The sequence below is a fragment of the Typopeltis vanoorti genome, chromosome 23, assembly GCF_054136105.1.
Source record: "Typopeltis vanoorti isolate ZY-2024b chromosome 23, IOZ_Tvanoo_1.0, whole genome shotgun sequence".
Lineage (NCBI taxonomy): Eukaryota > Metazoa > Arthropoda > Arachnida > Uropygi > Thelyphonidae > Typopeltis > Typopeltis vanoorti.
The window spans coordinates 50,243,297-50,269,292 of NC_143571.1; the positions used below are offsets into that span (position 1 = coordinate 50,243,297).

Below are 25,996 nucleotides of genomic sequence, written 5' to 3' on the forward strand. Positions count from 1 at the left end.
TAAAATTTTTTGTAAGGAATTCAAATGCAAAATTTCTAACTAAAAAAAAAAAAAAATTCAACTGCCCATAATGGCGGCCTGGCTGGGCGAGTGGTTAGTGTGTCTGCTCTCCAGCCAAAGGGCTGTGGGCATGGATATTTGTGAGTGTTTGTTGAAATACTGGTGGTGGTGGTGGTGGTTAGCAGTAGATGGCGTTGGTGTGGTTGCGATCAGTTGGTGGATTGAGTTGTGGAGCAGGTGCCCTCTCTCGATAAGTCCTTGGACTCTCTGGAGGTGTCAGGTAATAATAATAATAATAATAATATTCCTGAATAAGTTGTGCATCAATGGACAAAACAAATCTGATAGATATTTATCATTTTGTAAAATGCATCTATAGCTTATCCCTGAAAAAAAAAAAAAAGCCAAAACTAATTTTAAAAGGGCCAAAAGTCAGAAACTTGGATCACATTGAAATGGCAGTCATGCTATCTGGTCCTTTGCCATATTTGCTCTGACTTTTGTCCATTCCTTCATCCATTTCTTTTGTACTTGAATAGTTCTGTTTAATTATTGCTGACAGAAAAAGCTAGTCTTCTAGCTGCTTACTTTCTCTCAGTTTCTTGTATTGGTGATCACAATCATTACTATTGACGCTTCCAGGGAGTCCAGAGACTCATCATGGGAGAACACCTACTCTACAAATGTGTCCACCATCATAGTCCTCTTAAATCACATTCATTGACTCTGATATTTTTTCAGATTTTGCAGAAAATAGTACTCTCCACTCATCTTACTCATTTGACAAACCATGCAGTTTTCTGACATCTCAGGCTACAAGATCTACAACTAGTGTCTTTAAACATTGATCTACATACTATCCTCCAATGGAGGCAAGGAAAACTTTATGTTCAATGCCACCAGAATACAGTCATACAAAAGATCCCAGCTCACCTACCCTTACCCTCAGTAATACCCAAATCACCACCCAAGATCAGATCTCTTTACCTGGATTAACATTTACAAGTCTTTCCTGGCATAAACACATCAATAGTCTCCTTATCATCCAAGAAACATGGCATTCTCTTTCATTCAAGAGCATATTTTACACCCAACTCTTCCCTATATACAAATCTGTCTGTTTAGTATCTGCTCACATGTTTGGGATGGTGCACCTAAAACTTCCCTTAAAATCCTTGATGCCATCCAGAGGACAAAACTTGTTTTTGCCTCTGGAAGTGAACTTGTTTTGACCACAGGCCAAAACAAGTTCACTAAACCACTGTGCTTCTAATAATCATTGGTGTGAAAAGTAAGCTTATGTTAATGAAATCAAATAACTAACATGATACATAGGAGAATGATGTGCAAGTGAAATTGTATGGTGATTTGATAGATGCTTGGTTTTATATATTAATGGACATGCATGCAGGCACCCTTGAAGCAAGTGAATGTGAGAATGGGAATGATTAATAAATGTTGAACGTAGTTTCTCAAGTATCAAATGTGAATAGTGGGGGTCATTCAAAAATGCAGTAAGTACCTGTAAGTCCAAAGGGAGATTGGAATTCATAATATATTAATGCTAGAAGCATCAGGAATGGGGCAGGAGAGTTTATCACAGTGGTCAGTTCACATTGGCCAAAATTATAGGCATTGATTGATAAAGGAATATACTGTGTTTTCAGGATGGAGAGAGAATAGAATGGGATATTGTTGATAGCAGGGGAATTGTAATCAATAGAAGTTTAGTGGGAGGGCCACAGAAAGATCATTGGAGGTAGTGCATTTGAGTATCTGGTTTTAGGGATACAGGATGAAGAACAAAATATATAGATAGTTGCAGCTAGATCTGAGGAGACAAAGGAAAATATATAGATAGCATGCATTGGTAGATTAGCTTAATGACCATAGAGCAAATAATTATGGTAATCTTTAATATGGAAACATAGAATGGAGAGAGGAAAGGACATGGTATAATGAAATTGGAATTTATGCAGAGTGTGCTAGATCTAGCATCAGAGGATTTGTTCATAACCAGTGTATGCACTTTCACATAAGTTATCTCAAATGATTGAGATGATAACTTAGTTATCATCTGTCATTTGAGATACAATATTAACAAACTGGATAAAGAGAGAAAATATGAGTGAATTAAAGCAAATATTAAAAAAATAAGCAGCTGGAAGAGTGAAAATATCTGGAATCATATCAAGTATAGGATAAAAGTAGCCACAGAAAATTCAGTTGGAATTCAAAAAAAAATACAGTGTAAAAAATAGTTTAATGAAGAATGTGAATTGGCAGTAAAGAAAAAAAAATAGAAGCAAATTCTTGCTACTCAGAGATACAAATTGAGCAGCAAGGAAACCAATAAAATAATTAGACAACAGAAAAAAAATTGCATAAATAGGTTGGAGAAATTCAGAAATATACATTAACCAGAAAATTTTTTGTGAAATTAGAAACAAAAAAATCAGATCCACATATGGAATCAACAATAGTAATGGAAAAACACTAGCCACTAGAGATATGAAATAGCAAACTGTGTGTGTGTGGGGGGGGGAGGTAGTTTAACAAATTCCTAGACCTTCTGAGAGTTGAACAGAATACTTATCATGCCTGTCACTTACAAATACTTAAACCTTCATTAGCCAAAGTAGAAGAAAGTATAAAGCAGCTCAAAGGCAAACACTAGGTGCTGGCAGAATAGTAGCCATCAAATATGGTGGAAGTGAATTAACTACACACATAAACTGGTAAAACTAATAGGAGAAAATGGACAGATGCCCTCAGAATGGAAAGAATCACTAATCAATCCAATATATATATAAAAAAAGACACAAAAATGAATGTGAAAATTAGAGATTGCTTCTGTCAGCAGGCTATAAAATTTTATCTAATATTATACTAAAAAGAAATCTTACCTTATGCTAAAGAAAATATAGGTGAATATCAAGCAGGATTCCAAAGATATAGGGTCTACAGTTGACCAGATCTTTACTTTAAGACAGATATGGGAGGGGGGGGGGATATAATCAGCATGTCCATACTTCATTTATAGATTTTAGAAAAGCATTTGATAGCATTCTTAGAGAAGGCCTTTGGGAAGTATTAAATTAACTTGGAAGAATATCTCATATGATAATAAATTCAATCAAAATTTGCACCATTGACAGCTGAAGCATGATATTGGCTAATGGAATTAGATGTGAACCTACTGCTATTAAGATTGGATTGAAGCAAGGATATGCACTTTCACTCGTCCTGTTTAACTTTGCTTTAGAAAAATGTATTCAAGAAACTGTAAAAGATAATGCAAGCAGAACAGTAATATTAGGATATGCAGATGATATATGCCTAGTTGGAGAAAATGCTGAAGACATTAGAATATTTCATTTCATTCAGAAAACTTTAAACTTCTACTGAAAAACATTACAAACCACCCTGATAAAACTGAATATTTAAAAGTATGTAAAAACCACAATCAAGGGGAAAATGACCAGTTTACCATCGATAGCCTGAAATTTAAAAATTTCACTTGAAATATCTTGGAACATTGATTACTCAATAAAATAAATTATTACAGAAATTGAAGCTAGAATACATGCCTTCAATAGATCTTATCATTCACAACATCATTTATTATCCTCTAGAATTCTGTCAAATAGGGTTAAAACAGAAATATATAAGACAGTCATTAGACCTGTTTTATATGGAGCAGAAACCTGAAGCTTGAAATCCCCCCCCCACCCCCCCCCCCCCCCACCCCCCCCCCCCCCCACCCCCCCCCCCCCCCACCCCCCCCCCCCCCCACCCCCCCCCCCCCCCACCCCCCCCCCCCCCCACCCCCCCCCCCCCCCACCCCCCCCCCCCCCCACCCCCCCCCCCCCCCACCCCCCCCCCCCCCCACCCCCCCCCCCCCCCACCCCCCCCCCCCCCCACCCCCCCCCCCCCCCACCCCCCCCCCCCCCCACCCCCCCCCCCCCCCACCCCCCCCCCCCCCCACCCCCCCCCCCCCCCACCCCCCCCCCCCCCCACCCCCCCCCCCCCCCACCCCCCCCCCCCCCCACCCCCCCCCCCCCCCACCCCCCCCCCCCCCCACCCCCCCCCCCCCCCACCCCCCCCCCCCCCCACCCCCCCCCCCCCCCACCCCCCCCCCCCCCCACCCCCCCCCCCCCCCACCCCCCCCCCCCCCCACCCCCCCCCCCCCCCACCCCCCCCCCCCCCCACCCCCCCCCCAAATGACAATGCCCTAACCATAGAACTAAACCACATTCTCAACACTTTCTCAGCCAATGGCTAACCCCCCCCCCCCCCCAAAAAAAAAAAAAATCCAAAAAATATTGAAACCAGTAAGCCACAACCCCCTCACAACAAGGGTTACTCTAAATCCATCACCATACCCTATATCTGAGGCACCTCGGAAAAAATTACAAAAATCCTAAAAAAAAAACATGACTTAACTTATTACAGACCATATAAAAAATTGGCATCCCTTATCTGCTCTACTAAAGACCAACCTCTCCCCCTAGACCTACCTGGTGTATACCAGGTTCCTTGCAGCTGTAAGCTGTCCTACTTAGGCCAAACAGGCAGGACAGCAAAAAGCAGAATTTCAGAACACAAGGACTACATCTGGTTTCACCAATACAGCCACTCTGATTTTGCTGACCATGCGCTGGATACCTGCCATAGAATACGGTGGAAGAAACCACGATAATACACCATAGTAAATACAAATATGAAAGGCTTTTCATGGAATCAGCTTCATCCCTAAGAAACAATCCAAACCTCAACAAATTTAGCTGCATGAGATGCCTCAAATTTCGGAAACCTACATCAGAAGACCTTCAGCCTAATCGCCGAAGAATACCAACATTGCCCGCTAGGGCATCAGGACTTTAGGAGAAATAATAGCTTCCTGCTGCTTCCTCACTTACTGTTTGTTGTGCCTGCATGCACGTGTCTTGTTCTTAAGTTTCTTGAAAATAGCAACATGACGTTGCCAAAATATTGAAGTATATTAAAATTTATTTTAATGTATATCCTAGTTGACGTTGTAATTTCCTTAAATTATTTAGTAAAAAATGCATAACCAATGTCTAAGCCTTTCCACGAGAATTGTTGTAACAGATTTGGTATGAAGGTCAGCAGTAACAAGATACACACAATGAAAATAGCCAAAGCATTCAAAATATCAACTGCATTGTGAATAGAGAACCTAAAGAACAAGTAAAACATTTCAGCTACTTAGGTACAATTTTTTGTGAAAATGGTAAATTAAACATAGAAATAGACAACAGAATCAACAAAGCTGGTATGGTAGGAAGTCAACTGAATAAATTTGTATGGAATAAGAGAGAGAAATTAGTCAAAACACTAAATTATCTGTATACAAGACAGTGTCCAAACAAATTTTAATTTATGGATCTGAGAGCACGGTTAAAAATAAAAACAGTCTGTAGTCTTTGGTCCACTTGACCAAAGACTAGAGACCGCAGATATGAGAGTCCTGAGAAAAATTAGTGGCACGAACAGATGGCATCAATGGAAAATATTAAAAACGAGGAATGAACTTGACATTGTCAGCATCCAGGAATGTATTAGCAGAGGTAATCCCAGGTGGTATGGTCACTTAAACAAAATGGGAGAGGAAAGATTAACAAAACAAGTGTTCTCTGCCAGGTTGGCAGGAAAAAGACCCAGAAGAAGACCAAGATATAGGTGGATTGATACAGTAAAAAGTGCCTTAGAAGTTAGAAATATAAGATCTGATAATGGAGTCTTGACAGGTAACAGACTGATTTGGAGGAAAATTGTAGATAGGAAGTTAGTAATGATGTAAATTTTTCATGTAGTACTATCATATCCTGTACACCCCTTGAGGGAATATATCAGGAATTTGATGATGATAGATGAAATAGTAAAGAAATGGAAGAAAAATATAAAATCAGCATTTAAACTGGATCGTGGAACGATCCAGTTTAAATGATGGAACTATACTTAATACCCTTTTGTTTGCAGATGACCAAATAATCATTCTAAGAAAGCGAAGATGAACTTCAAAGATCAATATATGCTTTGCACATAATTGCAAAAATATTTGGGATGTAAATATCAACAGACCAAACAAAAATCATGGCTTTTAAAGGACCATCTCCAGTCAGAAGTAAAATCCTTATTATTACATGACACCTTCAGGGAGTCCAAGGACTCAGTGAGGGAGGGCACTTGCTCTACAACTCTGTCTTCACTGCGCAGTCCACCAACTACAAAGAACTGCAACTACACCAATGCCATCTACTGTCCACCAAAACCACTAGCATTTTCACAGACAATCACAAACATCCATGGCGGGATTCGAACCTGCAGCCTTTTGGCTGGAGAGTGGATATGCTAACCACTCGGAAAATAAAATGTTAGGACAAATTACTGCTTCAAATACCTTGAATGTGCTGTATCATATACAAAAGCTGACATTGACATCAAAATTTCAAACACTCTAAAGATAACAGGAATGATCAATATTTTCAAAGCTAACCAAGTTCAAAAGTATACAAGAATAAGAATTTATAAAGTTTTGTCAAGACCTTCTCTACTTTATGAAAGTGAATTATGGATCATAAAAACTGCAAGGAAAAAAATAATGGAAACTGGAGAAATGAAATTGCTATGAAGGACAGCAGGCTATACTCTGGGATAAAAAAAAAAAAAGCACAAAAATACAAACAACTGAAAATAGACTTAATATTGGACAAAGTATATGAATACTAAATGAAGTGGATTGAATATATGGAAAGAATGGCAGTTCAAGACTACCCCCCCCCCCCAAAAAAAAATACTTGCAATACCACCCAGTTGGAGGGAAGTCAGAGACAACCAAGATAAAGATGGAATGAGATTGGAACAGGCCACTAGGCTTAAATCCCTGAAAGGATGATGAAGAAACCTGAGCATAACAGGAAAAGATGTAAAAGCTTTTCAGATATCTTTGAAAATAAAATCCTCAAAAGTTTTTGGACCTCTAGGGATAACATAACAGGTGATTGGAGAAGACAATACTATATGAATGCTATAGATCTCCACTTCTATCTGATGAAATAAGATCTTGCAGATTGTGAAATGTCTTGAACATGTAGAAAGAATGGGTGAGAGAGAGAATGGCTAAACAAGCATTCAAGATGAGACCTGTGGAAAGTGTTCTAGAGGAAGACTGCAGCAGTGCTGGGAGGACGACATGCAAAATATCTTGTCAGAACAGTGATCTTCCTTAGCTTGCTGAACTGCTAAGAGCTTAAGACAGAAAAGAATGGGAGAAGTTGGTGCTTGCAGCAAAGAACCTTAGCAGTTCAGCAAGCTAAGGAAGATCACTTTGTTATGATCTGGAAGCTTGTCAAGCATGTGGAGTGTTCAGTTAGAGGAAGTATATGTGAGAGCTGCAGAATGGGTGATTATGACAAACTTGAGTACCTTTTTGAGCAGTGTTATGGGATCAGATGTTTTGGAATTACTGCCGAAGAAATGAAAGCTATAATTCCAATAAATTATGTCTGTTCATTGCATGTATTCTAGCCAGTTTGTATGTTTTGCAAGATGAAAAATCAATTTCTGGGAGGGGGAAAACCTTACCTCCTCCATATGATGCTGATTACTCGCTTTCATTTGAATAGTCCTTAAAAGTACTGTATGTCCACAGATGCGAGACCCTTCAACACTTCTGCGCATGTCAGGAGAATCCATTCCGATATTAGGGTAATCAATGTGTTTTGTGGGATGAGTGTTTTTATTATTATACGTCAAAAAATTAGCTTTTCTTTTATGGAAATTCTAGTTCTTAAAGTAGTAATATTTTGTTTGTACAACAGTTGGAAAATTTATGTATAAAGCACGTGATTTTGCGTGTTGGTGACAAATTCATGCATCCTTTTCTTTCTCCCCTTCAACATGAATTAATTATTGTTGGCACATTGCCAGTCCCAGTTCTATGAACTGTGGGCGTATAATACTTTGCATCCTAGATAGGATTCAAACCTATGTCTTTCCAGCCAAAGGGATACCAGCTGAGCTACAGAGGCTCCTCATAGTATCACAGACTGCAAGGGATCCCTTGTGGGATGCAAGAGATGAAAAGGAAAGTACTTCTTTCTGATATTGCAAAAAAAGTATTGGAATTGGTTTCATAAAATTTATGCTGTATGTAGTATAAAAATTGGCATGATACCATTATCAGTTTTTAATTAATTTTTTTAAAATTAGTAAATAATGCTGCAAAAACTAATATTTCTTACTTATTCCTTATATTGATAAAAGTTAGTTTCATAATATGAAAATTTCAGATGAAAGTTTTCTTTCTAAATTTTATGCTTTTGTGTTTAGGAGGTGGTGATTAGGAAAGGATTTCTGTTGATCTTGCAACATACTTGCTGCAGTAGTGCAGCTAACCATGGCTGTATCACGGATTCCTTCACCATCTCCGCCAAGCGAGGTCAACACTCCTGTTGCAGAAAGTTGGTGTTATACACAGGTAATGTTTTCTGTAAACAAGGAACAGTATACATTATAAGTATTCATATTGTTTTGGAGTATTTTACTTATGTGAATATTGATGCTGGTTACTCATCTTCTGTCAGTATTGGTATTATTAATACTAATGTGAACTTGAGGTTGCTATTGAGAAATGTAACAACTACAGTAAATTAAAAATCACATTTGAACCTTTCAATTCAGTTAATCTCTTTGCCATCCACAATGTGTCTTTATATCCACTTAACATTCATAATATGGATGTCAAGTGCACTATAGAGCTGAAATAACATGGATAAGAAGTGTAAGCCATTATCTTGCATTAAGACATGTGACAACCCTCCATATTCAGGAAAATACAACTGGATTAACTTGCATTCATATCCCTCTCAGATACAGTATACAACTGAAAGCAGGTAATGCCTAGTTTCTTACTGTATATAGGGTAGCTCTACTTTTAAATAGAAATATTCTAAACATACATGACAGTCTTATTTCTAGTCTGCTTATCATACAGTTTGTTGTTAATGGCAGAACAAAATAAGAGATGCCTCCATACAAATTTTTTCTTTATCAGAAAAAAAAAAGCCCATTGATGAGCAGGAAGCTGTTGTAATCATTTACTGCACATATTGCATCTACGTGGGAAATGCAGTGTCAGAATCGGTTTTTGTTAATTTTGCCCAATTATGCTTAATTGATGGTCCATTTTTATTCTTGATGAATTGCATATGTCAGAATTTTAAAACATTTGCTGTTTGTTTAAATTGTTTTTTGTTTATTCAGTCTTAATCAAAATTGCAAAATGAATGAATGCTTAGTTCCTGCACTTCGTTTTTCCTCTATAGGAAACAAAGCATAAATCTGTACACATAGCATGACATAAGAATATCTGCTGTACTATGAGCCACAGTTCCTCTCCACCTTCCATTTTCAGAATATCGCTCATTACAAAATAGTTATGAAATTATTATGTATTGGCTAATATTACCTGCATAACATGCAAGTAAGTAATATTAAGGTCATTCTTATAATCAAGACTCGACAAACTATGCAAACCCTACTTGTTGCATAAATATACTTGTCCAACATTCCATTTTTTAATATTCCAGTAATCCATAGGAGTTCCATTAAGTATTTAATTGTGCTGCATCTGTTTTCTGTAGAAGAATTTTAGAAAGTTATTTTTTTTATTAAATAAAAAAATTTTTTTTTGTCTGGTGTACTGATACTTGCCAGCTGGCAATATCTACTCAGAATGTGTCAGTGGGCAAATGTATTTGTCAAGCCCTGCTTATAATTATTTTCATTTATCAGCTGGCATAAAACACAAGAAAATAATCTTATAAACATTTGTTTTGGAAAAAAAAGAAAAGGGTGAATAAAATTTGGTTCTGAAAAGATTGAAAAGTGTGTTCTATAAAGAAAATACTGCATGTGTGAAAAGAAACATATCAAAACTAGATATAAATGTATCATTTTTCAAATAGCTTCACTTTTACTATTTTTACATATTGGGATTATAACATGTTCACCAAAGTGAAATATATTAATTCCAATAGAAAAATGAATTATAATCAGAAATATTTGTAGTTTAAATAGTTGGCTAAATGCCCCCCCCCCCCCCCCCGTTAAATGTTGTGTAATATAGCGACACTTTTTTTTCCAATCCAAAAGGTTGATTGTATCAGATCGAAATGTCATTGTACCAATTTATTTTTCAGTAATAAATTGAACCTCTGATTATTATAAATTAGAAATTATGTGGTCTTTGAGTTAGCTAGAATTTTGACAAAATTGCTATTATCTACTTACAAGAAAAACTGCATTTTTGTTTAGAATCAATCAAAAGGATGAAAAGTAATTTCTGCTATATTCTGGGCTATTACTTGTGCCTCTTTAGTACTTTCTGAGAAGTATTTTTCTTTTCTTTTTTTTTTCTCTCAAAGTGAGTAATCTCAGCTTTTAGCTCAGCAATTGCTATGGCACAAAGGATTATTAGCTAGTATATCAAATGTAAATGATTACAGACTTCTGCTTGAAGAAAAAATAATTGCACTTGGGACCAACTTTTTATGGCATAAATAAAAATATTTATATAGGAAATCTATATGCAAAAATTAGAATAATTTGAGCTGTTTGTGTCTCCCTAAAACAAACTGATGCCAGATCTAGATGTCGAAATAATGAAATGGTTAAGAAATAGCTCAGTTTTAGAAGCTTCAGCAGACACGTTATTCTTATTTTCTTTTCTCAGAATGGTAAAATGAAGTAAGATACTTCAGATATATTTCACATTTCAGATACTGAAATGTGAAATATATCTTGTGAAAAATTTCACCAGTAGGAAATTAGGCAATAGGCAGCTATTTATAATTCAGTTCATGGTGTTAGATAGGAGGAATGTAATTGGAATACCTTAAACCAATTTTGAATTAATCTATGTATATGCTTCAGACATATTTATTATTCTTATTCGTGACACCTCCAAGGAGTCGGAGGACCCATCGCGGGAGGACACCCACTGTGCAGCTCTCCCTCTCCACCACTACGAACCTCTGCTACCAATCAACTACATCAGTGCCATCTACCACCCACCACAACAAGTATTTTTTTTCTGTAAATTGTGGTGTTCTGAAGGGCCGATTTGTCTGTATGCGGGATGAAAAAGCTGAGTTTCCAGGAGAAAAAAACCTTCATACCTCAGTATGAGATCGGCTAACTCGCCTTCAATTGAAAAAGTCCATATAAAGATTCCTCCTGTCACGACGGGAATTGAACTCGGGCCTTTTGAAATCGAAGAGTGCAATGTACCGTCGTCCTTCCAATTGTGTTACAGAGGTGCTTTTTTTTACAGCGGTTAAGAATCAGATAATATCTTAATAAGCACTGTTGCATTTTTAAGCCAAAAACTGAGACCAAGGTTCTTCTGAAATATCTCTGTATATAAATTTGTGATATTAAGTCTCAATCTAAAAGCAAGTAATGCAGCTTAACATTCATAAAAGCTGAACAGCATAAGCATGATGATAACCATATGTAGAATTTTTGCGAGGAAAAAATTGTTCAAATCATATTTTAATATTTGAAAACATGCTTTTTTTATATATGTATATTTAGCAAAAATTGTAATGCAAGTGAGAAAATAGTTTTTAAAAATTTTTTCAGTAAAATACAAAAACCTGAATAAAATGACTTGTTCCATTTTGCTGACTTGAGTAAAATTGCAGATATTTTCAGTAATAAATGTTGCTACGATTGAGTTCATTATATTTTAAAATATAATTTATTTTCACACATGAAATTTATTTTTATCTCTTGTGAACAAACAAATAAAATGAAAAGCATAACATGGAAAGAATTTCTGATAAAAAAAATTCCAAGTAAAACAGTAAGTCAAGTGGTCTCAAAGGTCACAGCTCTTACAGTTAATCTGTTAATAGCAGAGTAGGGTAATTACAAGATGATCAAGCCACTTTTGATTTCAATAAGGTGGTTCATGTATTTGTTCAACTTAGGCTGGTGGAAGGTTTTGTTTTAGTTTAGTTTTGTAATTAATATTTTTAATGATTATCAGATATGCTATAATTTTATGATAAAATAAAAATGTGGGTATGCAAAAAAATGAAAGCTGGATTAGAGGCTGTTAAATAGGAACGTGCACTTAAAGGTGAACTTAAGTAGGAATGGCCTAAAGGCTATAAAGATGAATTACAGGTGGCATATTTTTAAATGCAAGAACATGTAAAATATTAGTAACATTTTGGACTTTTAGTTGCGAAATATAGCATTTTGGCACAATGTGCTCTACCATCAAAAGTTGTTCCTATCAGCAAAAATATCAATTTCCTGATATGTACTCTCAAGGAGTGTTCAGGTTATTGTGTTAGCACTATATGATTAAGTTTACATTATTATTAATCTCCTATCCACAATTTTCCTCCAAATTAGTCTATTACTTGTCAGCACTCTAACATTTCACACTTTTAAGGCATTTCTGACTGAACCAATCCACCTAAGCCTTGATCTTCCTCTGGGTTGCTTTTGATGCCATGTTGGCATCAAACACCTGTTTTGCTAACCTTTCTGAATCCATTCTATTTAAGTACCTATACCATCTTAGATTAGCTCTGCTTACGTTCTTGGATGTTAACAATGTCAAATTCTTCCCTAATATCCTCATTTTTAATGATTCTGCCTGTTCACACCCTTAATTTTTTCTCACCACCTTCATATTTGTGGTCTTTCATCAAGTACTTTATTTCTGTCCAACTCTCAGATCCATAACTTAAAACAGGTTTGAATACTGTCTTGTATACTGCTAGTTTGGTGTTTTGGATAATTTTTGTCTTATTCCATATAAATTTATTTACTTATTCTGCTGTCTATTTCCAGATTTAACTTATCTTCACTTAAAATTGTGCCTAAATAGCTGAAATATTTTACCTGATTTGTAGGCTCTCCATTCAGACAGTTGATGTGTTCAAATTCTCTGCCTATTTTCATAGTTTTGGTCTTTTTTATTGCTGATTTTCATGCAAATTTGTTACACTTATAAGCCATTTGCATAAAGCAAAGAACTAAGTTTAACATCTCCAATTCTAATATCATACCTTATGCCAATTTCTTTCATAATGTGATCTATATAGATGATTAAGAATGGAGATAAAGTACATCCTTGTCTTATCCCTGATTTTACATCAAATCTTCCTGTATTTCCTTCAGTTCTAACTGCTGACTTACAACTTAAATATAGATTATGTATTGCTCTGAATAATGTTCCATTTATCCCATATAATTGTAGTGTTTTGAAAAGCTTTTCTCTTGGCACCTTGTCATATTCCTTTTCCAGATCTACGAAACTTAAGTACAGATCCTTGTCATATTCCCATGATTTCTCAACTGTTTGTCATAAAATGAAAATCTGATCTTGACAGCTTGAACCCAGATTGTTCTTCTCCAAGTTTCTCTTCCACAAATTTTCTCAACATCTTTTCAAGTATGAAGTAGGTTCCAAAAGTTTCCAACCTGACATACAAAATTTGTGCCAATTTTAAAATGTGCATGACAGATAGCACCATCTGTGGGAGTTCCAACTCTACCTGCATCATTCAGTTGGAGGCACTCCTCATTTGACTAACACGTTGGCACACCAAGTGGCTGTAATGCTAAAAATTGAGTAATGTGCTGTGATAGTTCTCCAAAGAAGGACTTTCTCCAAGTGCTATCAAATAGCGATTGGATAGTGTTTATGGGGATGTTTCTCCTTTATATTCCACTGTGAAGGAATGGACTTAACAGTTTTGTCTAGGAAGAGAGCTTTGAAGATGGTCCTGTGAAAGTGATGCCTGAGGAAAATGTTTTGTTGAGGAGGAACTACTCAATGACAGACAGCTGAAGCTCAAGGAAATCTCAGCAAGGTTGAGGTTTTCTATAACAACAGTCTTGTGCATCATTCACGAGAAGCTTCACATGACAAAGTTCCGTGCAAGGTGGGTGTCCTGACTTCTCTCTTCAATTCAAAATGAGTCGTGACCTGTTTCTGCAAGTTTTTGAGAGCTTTGCCAAGGGAATCAGAAATGCTAGAATCTGTAGTCACCAGGGATGAAACCATGGTCCTTTATTATGATCCTCTTTCCAAAAGGGAATCCATGGAGTGGTGCAAAGCACCACTAAGAAAAACCAGGGTCCACTTGATCTTGATTGACTTCAAGGAAAGGAATGTTACCATCAGTGCAGAATATTATGCTTCACTCCTGCACAAATTGCACAATACAACAAAGAAGAGATGAGGAATGCTGAGTCATGATGTTTGCCTGCTTTATGACAATACTCCAGCCCATACGGCCACTGTTGCAAAGGCAGTAGTGAAGGACTGTGGCTTCCAGGAGATTGAACACCCACCCTACAGTTCAGATCTAGCATCCGGTGATTGTCTTCTCGAAACTGAAGAAAGACCTTTGAGGAAGAAAATTTGCAGATGAAAATGAGGTTAAAGATGCAGTTTTAGGCCAATTTGCAGACGAACGTATAGACTATTTTTTCAAGGGGAGCATAGAAATGTTAATTCAAAGATGTGAAAAGTGTGTTGAAGTAAAGGGAGATTATGTTGAAAAGTGACAGTTCTTTCTATCACCTCTACAAGTTGCTCAGGCCAGAAACTTATGGAACTACCCTTGTAATTGCTCCAGACATCTAGGATATCCTTATCTTCAGTTATCATGTCACCTTTATCATTTGCCATTCCTTTTACAATACTCTTTCTTCTATTTCTAAGCATTTTCAATAGCCTCCAGAACATTTTGCCACCTTCTTGATATTTATATTCTTACCAGTCTTTCCATGACTTTTGTTTAGCTACTTTTACACACATAGCTTAGCTCAGTTTCATTTTCCTCTGTATTCTTTTAGGACATCTGCCAACTTATTTGCTAGGAACGTTTGGTATTATCATGTGACACCTCTAGGAGTGCCAAGACTCATCGAGAGAGAGGACACCTACTCTACAACTGTCTCTACCACCTGCCTACCACCACTATTAGTATTTTCACAGACAATCACAAAACTTCTATGCCCACAGCAGAATTCGAACCGGCAGCCTTTTGGCTGGAGAACGGATATGCTAACCACTTGGCCAACCAGGCCAGTATGCTTTCTTCTTTTCCAGAACTGCTTTAACTTTCTGCATCCACCATGGGGTTCTTATTTTTCTATCCCTACAGACAACTTCACCACATGCCTCCTTAGCTGAATTTGTCTTCAGAGTTTGCCATTGAGACTCCAAGGTTTGGTTCTTGTTTTCAAACTGTTCATATTTTCTTCAATAATGTTTGTATAGTTGAGTCTACAGTTTGCTTGTAAAAGCTGCTCAACTTTAATTCTTTTTAAAACGTTCATACTGTTCTTTTCAGTATAATATCCATTTTTATCCTGCACAGCACCAAGTAATGGTCATTTCCAATTTCAAATCCTTTGTACACTCTTATATCTTGAACCAGCATGAAGATATGACTATCAACAATGACATAGTCAATGAGGCTCTTATTTCTTGTCCTCTCTCCATGTGAACTTGTGCACATCTTTATGTTTGAACATGGTGTTAGTGATGACTAATCTGTGTCCTGAGCAGAAATCCAGCAAATACTTACCATTATTATTAGCTTTGCCCTTTTCTCCAAACGGTCCTATATGCCTGGTGGGATTCATTTCCTACTCTGCTGTTTAGATATCCAACCAGGACCACTTTTTCCATTTTCTTTGTCAGCTGCCTGTTCTAATGACTTGAAAAATTCTTCCACTTCTTCCTTAGTAGAACCTTCTGTGGGACCATAGGCACAAATAAGTTTCATTGTCCATTTCCCCAGAGGTGACAGAAGCAGATGAAATAGTTGAGTTACAGTGCTATCACTTGGCAAGAATCTCTCCTCCAGGTGAAGACATTATGACAGATATAACAAGAATTGATGTAGGAATAGAGGTTGATGAATTTAAAGTACTTGGGATTTGCAAAAATATTAAATGAAGATTTATGTATAAATTCACTATTATGACATTACTTAACTTTTATGACTGATATTTTATTTGCTACAGACCCTGCTTCCTCTTATGTGGGTGGGAGTAATATTAAATTACACACACACACTAATTTGTGCACTAGCCCTGGGTACTATAGGGGAGCAAGAATAAAGCAACCAGAATGTAACGGACATTTTACTGAAATAACTGCAGAAGCCAAAGCTGAGGGAATGAAGAGTAGGGGTTACTGTGAATTTGAAGTGGGACTGAAAATTTTGGAATGACTGATTCTGCTAATCTCTTCAAACTTTCTTGAGCAAGTTTTAAAAAAGTATGATATAACTGATAATGAGTGCAATTACTTGGGAATTGTAATTGCACTCTATTCAACAGCATCCAAGAGGTTTTGGGAACAATCCTCCAACGTGGGAGCAAAAATCTGTTGCTTTGATGGCTTTGGGAAGTATTTTCTCCCAGAGTAGGGAAGAGAATGCTGTGCTTCTTAACACATTTTGCAAGCTTTAAACAAATTCAGAAATGTATTCTAGTGGTTGTCAGTTTCTTTCCTATCTCATTTTCCATTAATGCATTAAGCTACACAATCTGTCATGGCCAAGTAACTTATTAATCTGAATATATGCTGTGATATGAGTTAATACTAGCACTGTAGTTCACTTTGTGATTTTGCTGCCAGTTTATTTTGCAAAGGGGAGGAATTCACTTTCCAGGAATAACATCCTTGCTACCATTTAAAAAAAAAAAAAAAAAAACTGGTTTATTCAAAACCAGATTTAGTTGAAGGTCTTGATATCACATCTTTTTCCAGTGTGTGTGCTTGGAGGGAGTCAGTGTGGTGGTATGCAATGAGTGTTCTGTCTCAACCATGCATGGCATGAGACAGGATCCCTTTGTATGGATGTGTTTCTAAGTTTTATTTCCCACTGTATATTCCTACTCTTCTCTTCCCCTCCCCCCCATTAATTCTGAAAAACCACACAATGATCACTGTTCTTTCCAGCATGGTAAGGAAGACAGAATCAGGTGAGAGGAAATTAGTTGAACATGCCAAAGGAAATTCTTAAGGTTCTTCCAGTGTATGGTGAGTGAAAGGAATAGTGATGCTTTTGAGTTTGCTGTTCACCTTTCTTTTTATACCTTCCACAATATTTTTTATGCTTAATGATACTACTCATGCAACTAGATCCTGATTTATCCTGATCAGGATAAATCAGGATCTAGTTGCATTACAGATGATGTTAGCATTACAGATCTTGCAGACTTGTAATGCTAACATCCTTCCCTTGAAGATTCTTATGCCATGGCACCACATCCTAAGCTTGTCATAATCACCTGCTCTGTATTCCACATCTTTCTCCTCCCAACTGAAAATTTGCCATGTTCAGCAACCTCTTGAGGTCAAGACTTGCATGATCACTTCCCATTTGGAGGCATTGTAGTTACCTTGGTTATGGACAGATTCTCTGATGGTATCACCAAATCCTATATGCTCTGAATCCTCTTCATCACAGCTTTGAGTAATTATCTCTTGGTGGATGAATAAATTCCATGTTCTGTCATGTGACATTCCCTCTTTCCAATCTGAGTTCTGTAGTTGAATACTCCATAATTATTCAGCCTGTAGCCTGAGTAATTATGAAGTAATGAGTATGGATGATGCTAATTTTATGAGCAGCTATTTGCCTATTTTGTTCTGTTAATCTGTCTCACACCAGATCATCTCAAGCAAGGTCTCTGAGAGGAATTTTATTAGTTGGTGCAAAGTTTCTTTTGGGCTCCTTCCCCATTAGTCAATCTGTTTTTATCCACTATGGTTTTATGCCATGAGCTGTAGCCTGTAAGGTCAAAAAGAGTATGGAAAATGAGAGGGGTGGACTGGAGCATTCTATTAATTTTCTGCATTTAAGGTCTTATGCTCTTATACTCCTTCCACAATAAATATAAAATAAGAGAATCAGAGATAAGAAAGCACATTTGATTTGAGCATTTTTATTTATGCTACAGATAAGGAAAAAGACTTCACATTGAAACATCCCTTTATATTGCAATGCAGATCAGATCATTAGAAGACATAAGTATTAGTAAATAAGGATAGGCACACTTACTATTTACTTTTTTAAAAAAAAAAAACTTTCCGGGACTTTTTTGTGAAAAATTTCGAATCATAGTGTGAAAATTAATTGTTCTGGCAATGTTTGATTCAATACTTAGTCAGACCTGATCCATAAGACATTCCTGAGACATTGCAGACCATAATTCTTAATTAGCTGAAGTTTGTAAATGACCTCACTACAGAAGCTAGAATTGTTAATAGTATTCTTAAGCTACACAAACATTTGGAAACAGGTTACCAACTCTGTACTCTGTTAAGTTCAGAAGATCTAATGGCTTTAACTGTGCATTTCTGAAATTTTCTTTATATACTGATGGTAATGTTGTATTTCTTTTCCAAAATCACCATTAAAGTCAGCAGCATATTGCTCTGATAAAGATAAAGCTTTTCTCTCCATATCACTTTTGGACATGGTGAGATATTTCCACAAGAAATCAAAAGTTTCTGCCAACTGTTTAACAGCATTGTAGCAGAAAGTTTTGTTCAGTTCTGTGAGGAGTTTTTATGTTTGCTACTTCAACATCCAGTGTTGAAGCATCTCTAGCTTGGATGACCTTGTTGCAAATATCTATGCAGCTAATATTTTGTACCACATGGCTGACATTAACACACAGGCAAAAGATGTCACATATAACAGAACTCCATGGACTTCATTTCTTGTTTTGGCCATCACATTTGGTTCTAGGAGGTTTTTCGGTTCTAATTTAATGCAAGGAAAGTGAGTTGCATAAGGCTTTATACATTCAACATAATCTGACCATCTTTTTTCAGACATACCATGAAGAGAACAACCAGCATGGTTTTATAGTAATTCCCTCTGCTTAGGACTGGAACTGAACAGTTGGTACACAGCTTGAATTATTCCGAAAAAAAAAAGGTTATGCATTCAGAAGCATCATTTCCACATAAGTTTGAGTGTGTGACAACCACAAGGTGAAAGAATTGTTGTTGAGCATTGTTCTTTTATTTTTGCTTGTGCGGCATTGTATTTTCTGGTCATATTTGCCTGATTGTGCTTAAGCTCTACAATCACTGAGAGGAATAGCATGTTCTTTGAATGTATCAGTTATCAACCGAGCAATTTTTTTGTCTTTTGTTGATATAATCTGCAAACAGAAGAAATCATTCTTGAATCTCATATGCAGTATGAGATTCAAATACATATCTCAAAAGAAACATTGTTTGTTCAATATGGGAAGAATCTGGTGTGGAATCTACTATTACTGCAAAGTACTTTGCAGATTGCCTCTCAAGCTAAATGTGTTATTCCACATTTTGCTATTTTGAACATTCTGCAATAAATTTATTTTGTGAGTTGGGCTGGATAATGAACTTGAAGTTGTTCACTCCTTTTCTGTGACTTTTAGTACATGTTCCTGAAGGATGGGGTCCTGCTTGGAGAGTAGTTCAATGAGTCCTAAAAAGTTTCCATTGTTTGAATCGCCAGTTTGATGGGATGAACCGGTAAATGCTAGACCATCTTCTCCCAAGAAGACTACAACATCGATGATCCACTTTAAAAAGGTTGTACCATTTCACAGCTTTAGTTTTGATTGATGCTTCTAAAATGTCAACTCCTGCCTTAGATTCTCTTTGCTAGGTTTCAGCTAGCTTGGTGAGAACTAGAAAGGTAACATTCTGTGACTACGGCATTTTTCATGTTTTGGGATCCTGTAGGAAAGTTTCTTCCATTTCTCATTAGAATCCCAGCCTTCAGCAGATACGAGTGCAGACTTAGATGCAGAAGTGCTGGACCATCTTGACTGTCTTGTGCCAAAATAATCGACATGGAATGCAATATAAACTTGTTGACTCCAGATAAGCCAGTCTGAAATTTTAGCATGCTTTCTGGGAAAATTTCAATGCAGGTGTCTATTGGGAATGTTTTAATCAGAGGGATGTGATCATTTGTGACATGACTTAACTAAAAAGTACCAAATAAGAATAAAAATTATTCCAGGTAAACTGGTAACTCTGTATATGTTATTGTATGCACATATATGGGAGATGTCCAGAAAGTAAGTTCAGTTTTTAAATATTTTCACTGCAGCACTGTGATCACAATGGTGTGCATGCATGCTGAGTTCGATTCCTTAGCAAGGTGTTGGTGCCTTTACAGACATTTTCGCAGTGCGTATACTTCTTGGTGTGTGTTTATAATGTCTAAGAAAATCAACTCACCCACCACATGTGAAATTAGGTCAGTTATCCATTTCTTGAATGCAAGGAATGTTAATAAATTTAGTTTAATCCTTTATCCAAGTGTGAGCAAACAAAGTTTGCGCCTGAAAGTATCTTCAGGACTGGGGTAAGGTGGTACAACACCTTTGCAACTCGTTGCAAAGGTGGAGCAAGCTACCAACACTCCTGTCTCAGTATCTCCTATAATGCAAAACACATCTCCTTGTGGATATGTCTAATGTTATGCATTAAGGGAAGGGCCACTACCCAGACTAGTTTCAACCTTTATTGAGGTCTCTTCAGTGGGAGCCAAGCCCAAGCTGAGATACCAGGCAGAAGCATTCGCAGGCCATCTCTACCTATAGGAGTTGCCAAATGGTGTGCCACCCTTTTTTAATAAATTACTCTGGATTTAGAGGAAGATGTTGAAAGTTTATTTTTCACTTGGTTAGAGTATAATAAATTTCGTTTAATCCTTTATCCAAGTGTGTGCAAACAAAGTTTGCACCTGAAAGTATCTTCAGGACTGCAGTAAGGTACCACCTTACTGCAGTCCTGAAGATACTTTCAGGTGCAAACTTTGTTTGCACACACTTGGATAAAGGATTAAACGAAATTTATTATACTCTAACCAAGTGAAAAATAAACTTTCAAGGAACATTAAAGCAGCTGAATCATCAGCAAATTATTGAGGTTTATGGAGAACACACAATGAGTGATTTTAATGGTACGAAGATGGGTGAGATTTTTTAATGAAGGAAGGACAGGTGTGCATGATGATGAATAGGTGACCATCTTTAGTGACTGAAGATTTGGTGCGTTCAGTTGAAGAGAAGATTCAACAGAATAGGGAAATAACTATGATGTCACTCTCGCTGCAGTTTCCAGAAGTTTCAAGTTCATGTCTTCATGAAATTGTCAGAGAAACTGAATTATTGGAAATTGTGTGCACGCTGGGTGCCGAAGTTGCTTACAGAACAACACAAAGTGAATCGGCTGGGCAGTGCGTTGGAATTCTTGACATGCTATCATGAGGATGGCGATTCTTTCCTGAGCAGACTTGTCACCGGGAACAAAACTTGGGTGTCGTATGCAATCCCTAAATCCAAACAACAATCCATGGAGTGGAGGCACACCTCGTCACCAGTCAAGGCGAAATTGAAGACAATGGTTTCCACTTGGAAAATCATGTGCACTGTGTTTTGGGACAGACAAGGAATTTTGCTGGAAGACTTTTTGGGGCAAGGCTCCACAATCAACACGAGTATGTACTGCCAAACCCTTAAGAAACTTCGTCGTGCGATCCAGAATAAACGATGTGGCATGCTTACCGGGGATGCTATTTGATTCATGATCACACATGGCCAGCGTAACACAACTTCTCATTGCCTTTGGCTGGGAATAATCCCCCCCACCCCATCCCACCCTATAGTCCTGACCTCGCACCAAGCGACTTTCACCTGTTCAAACATCTGAAATCTATCCCTGATAGTCAGCGGTTTCAAGACAACGATGAGGTCAAAGAAGCAGTCAATATGTGATTTGCATCACAGTTGTATACCTTTTGCGATGAAGGTATACAACTCTTGGTACTCCGTTATGATAAATGCCTGAACAATGGCAGAAATTATGTAGAAAGTAGTGAAAGACACCTACTTTAATTTCCAATAAGGTTTTTCTTGTAAGTATATTTTTGTTTCTCTGACAGTCCATTGGAACTTACTTTCTGGACATCCCTCGTATCTAGTAGGCTTACAGAAAATGTGAATGCTAGTCTTCACACAATACAAGCAAACATTTTCTGAGATCCTCCACTCGAGGAAATTTCCAGCCCCTCTTTTGGCTCCTGGGTCTCCTTTTTGACCTTGGGCCCAAGCAAGATGCATTCCCCCCCCCCATGGGCCCTGACCTCAAGTGCAATGTATTCAAGGTAATCTGATACTGCCTTCTACATCTATCGTCATGGTGACCTGTTTACCTCTTTGGCTGCAGTTCAGTTGCTATCAGTGCCTTTCCCCAATCCTGTTGTCTGTCCTCCCTGAAAATACTATACTGTTTGACCACAGATGAGTACCTTGGCACTTCTGCACATGACAGAAGGCTAATCCATTCCGATAATAGCTAATCTATCTTGTGGGATGAGTTTATTTATTACATGTTGGAAAATTAACTTTTCTATTACGAACATTCTAGTTTTTAAAGTGGTAACTATTTTGCTTGTAAAATGTTGTTATACAAGAGGTGCATAATAATAATTATGCACCGCGAGGCATTCTGGTTTGTAACACTCCACATTTTTTTTTGTTTCATCTAGACATATAATCAGTCGTTTCTCTTCCCTGAAACGTCGTATTGTTCTCAAATATGCATTCTAGAGAAAACTGTCACTTCGCTCCATGATTAGTTTCCTTTTATTCTGTGACTTTTTGAAACAAAATTAGATTTCATGAAGTATTTTCCTTTTCCAAGGAAAATTAATTTTTTCTTTCAGCACAGGAATCAATTTTTGGAACAGTTGGCGCTTTTTTCTTGACTGCATAGAATTTGTGAATAGTTCTTATAACATCTACATCAAAATCATGAAAATCATGAATTTTTTCTTGAAATTTAATGCCAGAACTTGTTGATGGTACTGGATCCATCATACAAATAAATACAAAAAAAAAAAAAAAAAATCAAGCTAGTATAGCAACAGATAAAGCATGTGATTTCTTATGTTGGTGATGAATTTGTACATACCTTACTCCTTTCTCTCCCCCCCCACCCTCAACACGAATTGACTCTCCTTGGCACTCTGTCAGCTATGGTTCTCGCAATTGTGGGCAGACAGTACCTCTCAATTTTTATCCCTGTAGTTACATCTGATGTCAAGTCTTCCTAATGTCTAAACTTTTTGGAAAAGTTATACCAATAAGATTAACTCCTATCTCTCCTTTCTGATATTGTTTGCACTAGTATACATAAACTGCAATATCTCTTAGGCTTACAACTACCTTTGTACCTTGTGTTGACTATCCCATTCAATTTTTTTTTTAACCTACGACTAGATTCTGTATTTTTGGTCATTTTCACATCATGGGTGCCTGACCTGCACCCCCTCCCTCCTAATAACTCTAGTTTTCCTGATGTTTTTTATTTATGGCCGAGGCTCTGAGGTTAGTGTATTATGCGTGTAAATTTTTTTATGTGCATGTTCTTCTGGCCAATATCTGTTTTTGTGAGGCAAAAAAACAAGTTTCCGGAAAAAAACCCTACTACCTCGATATTATCACCAGTTTCCTTGATCTATATTTCCATACTTTCAGAATGCTGCTTTCTTGTAATAAATCCAGTGCAGTATCTCAACTTTAAGTCCTTCATCCCAAAGGTCTATAAACTGCACACCATTTTCTTTCTGCAGAACTACATATTGACTCATTTCCAATCGTGGTCTTCCTCAACTTGCTTCGAACTGGTGCAGTGGCAAACATACAATCTTTACTCTCTTCATTTTTTTTCTTCCTCCAGTAATCTCAAACCATGCTTTTCACCACTCAGATCATTAGCACCTGCCAAAATAATCAAATCTTTCACTTTATATCCTTAAAGCTTCACTGATATCATTAATTTACACAATGGAAACAAGATTTAGTGATGCTCTAAGTACTTTTCTGATCATTATTATTATTATTATTATTATTATTATTATTACGGGCAACTCCAGGGAGTCATTAGACTCATCGAGGGAGGCCCCAAATCATATTCATCACAACTATTCGACATTCATACAGTATCTATCATACCTCGCCTTAAACTCATTCACTGTCACAGCATCCACCACAGACTCAGGGAGCGCATTCCACTCATTCACTACTCTAAAAGTAAAGAACCCAGCTCTAACACCTTTACTAACCACACTTTTGCCCAGTTTCCATGGATGTCCCCTAGTCCTCCCACAACCAGCCCTGTTCTCAAAAATATCTTCTGAATTAATTTTATAGAAACCCTTCAGTAATTTGAATGTCTCAATCATATCTCCCCTCCTCCGCCTATCAACCAATTTTTGCAACCCACAAATCCTCAACCTGTTCTCATACGGTTCATTCCACAGACCTGCTATCATCTTGGTCACTCGCCTCTGGATCCTCTCCACCTCCTCCCCATCAAGAAGAAACCTAGGTGACCAAATCTGAGCACAGTAGTCGAGATGAGGTCTTATCAAGGCTCGATACAGAGGAACAATAACCTGCTTGTCTCTGCTTGTCAACGTATTCTTCAGCAACCAAGTGATTTGATGAGCTGATTTGGCCACTTTTGCAATGTGTCCCCTAAATTTCAATTCCTTATCCACCAACACTCCTAAATCTCGTGCCTCATCAATTTCCTGGAGCACGGTTCCACCAATGCAGTAAACTGCCTCCCATCTTTTCACCCCAAAATGCATAACCTTACATTTTGCCACATTAAATTGACATCCATTCTCCCTAGCCCAGACCTCCAATCTATCCAAATCATCCTGCAAAATTTTGACGTCATCTGCATTCACTATTGCCCTACCCAACTTCGCATCATCAGCAAACAAATGAACTGTTCCTCTCAGATCCTTTCCTATATCATATTACTATAAAACTTTCCATAATCTTCTCTCACCTTGTCATCCTTATCACCATTTTTTTTTTTTTTTTACATTGAAGGACTCCACTTAAGCACACTATTTTTTCAAGACATTTCCTTTATTCTCCTGATCTACCACTACACTTTCAACTATCCTGCTGACACTTCTGCCTTTTTATCAATATTCTTCACTCCACTATGTATTTTATTCATCCCACACAGCTGGCACTTGCACTCAAGCAAGATCCTCATATTTATTCACCTGGTTTTGCTTTCCTTTTACAAATTTTTTACCTTTCATAATGAATACATTTCACACACAACTAAACATTTCATGTTACATTTCCTTAACAGACATCTTGATTGATATTGTCAAGATGTCTGTTAAAGGGATCTATAATACTTTGGCACCATACCAAGAATGTTATCATACAGTATTGGAAATTACTAAGTCTAAACTAAGATGATCTAATACAAGTTATAAGTATTACAATTTTTGCCACCTAATAGTCGTATTAAATGATGAATTCAAAAATCTCACTGAAATCAAATTAGAAATCTGGAAATTGTTCAGAGATACTGAAAGGTTTTTGGATAACAAGTAATTAGACTTATTAAGGTCCAACAGTACACCTGCATTGTTTTGGCCTGAATAACAACTTGATTACTATTATAGACTTGAAAGATTTGTGACATTTGGCATGGCAAATTGTGTATTCATCTTAGTACCCACAGGAAGAATATCTACAACAACCTTTTATTGGACCTCGTGAAAAATGAGTAAAGAATATTATGGATATAGAGATTTAGCAGGCATGTACTGAACAAAACAAATTGCTGGTTGCAAAAAAGTGATTAATTTTAACATGAAGGTGTTTTTGTATTATTTGAATGTATTTTCTCATATTTTACCAGTATCCCTTTGAAAGAAATCTCCAGAGAAAGCAGTATTTGTATCAGACTCATTGACTGAAAATAAAAACTTCATTATTAGAAGAGGACTGGTTTGATTCTCTTTAGTATGTAGCTTTGAAAGATGGTTCTTTATTTGAACTGTTTAAGATTAAAATC

General features: G+C 37.0%; 1 protein-coding gene across 9 annotated transcripts in view; it reads left to right on the top strand.

Moving 5' to 3' along the window:
* rdx (BTB/POZ and MATH domain-containing protein rdx) overlaps positions 1–25,996 on the top strand; it is a 288,756-nt gene that overhangs the window by 183,591 nt on the left and 79,169 nt on the right. For all 9 annotated transcript variants that reach the window (XM_090412684.1, XM_090412689.1, XM_090412686.1 and 6 more), the window contains one exon: positions 8,359–8,506. In XM_090412684.1, coding sequence (XP_090268810.1) covers positions 8,426–8,506 — 81 coding nt within the window. In that variant the 5' untranslated portion in view covers positions 8,359–8,425. The remainder of the gene's footprint in view (positions 1–8,358; positions 8,507–25,996) is intronic.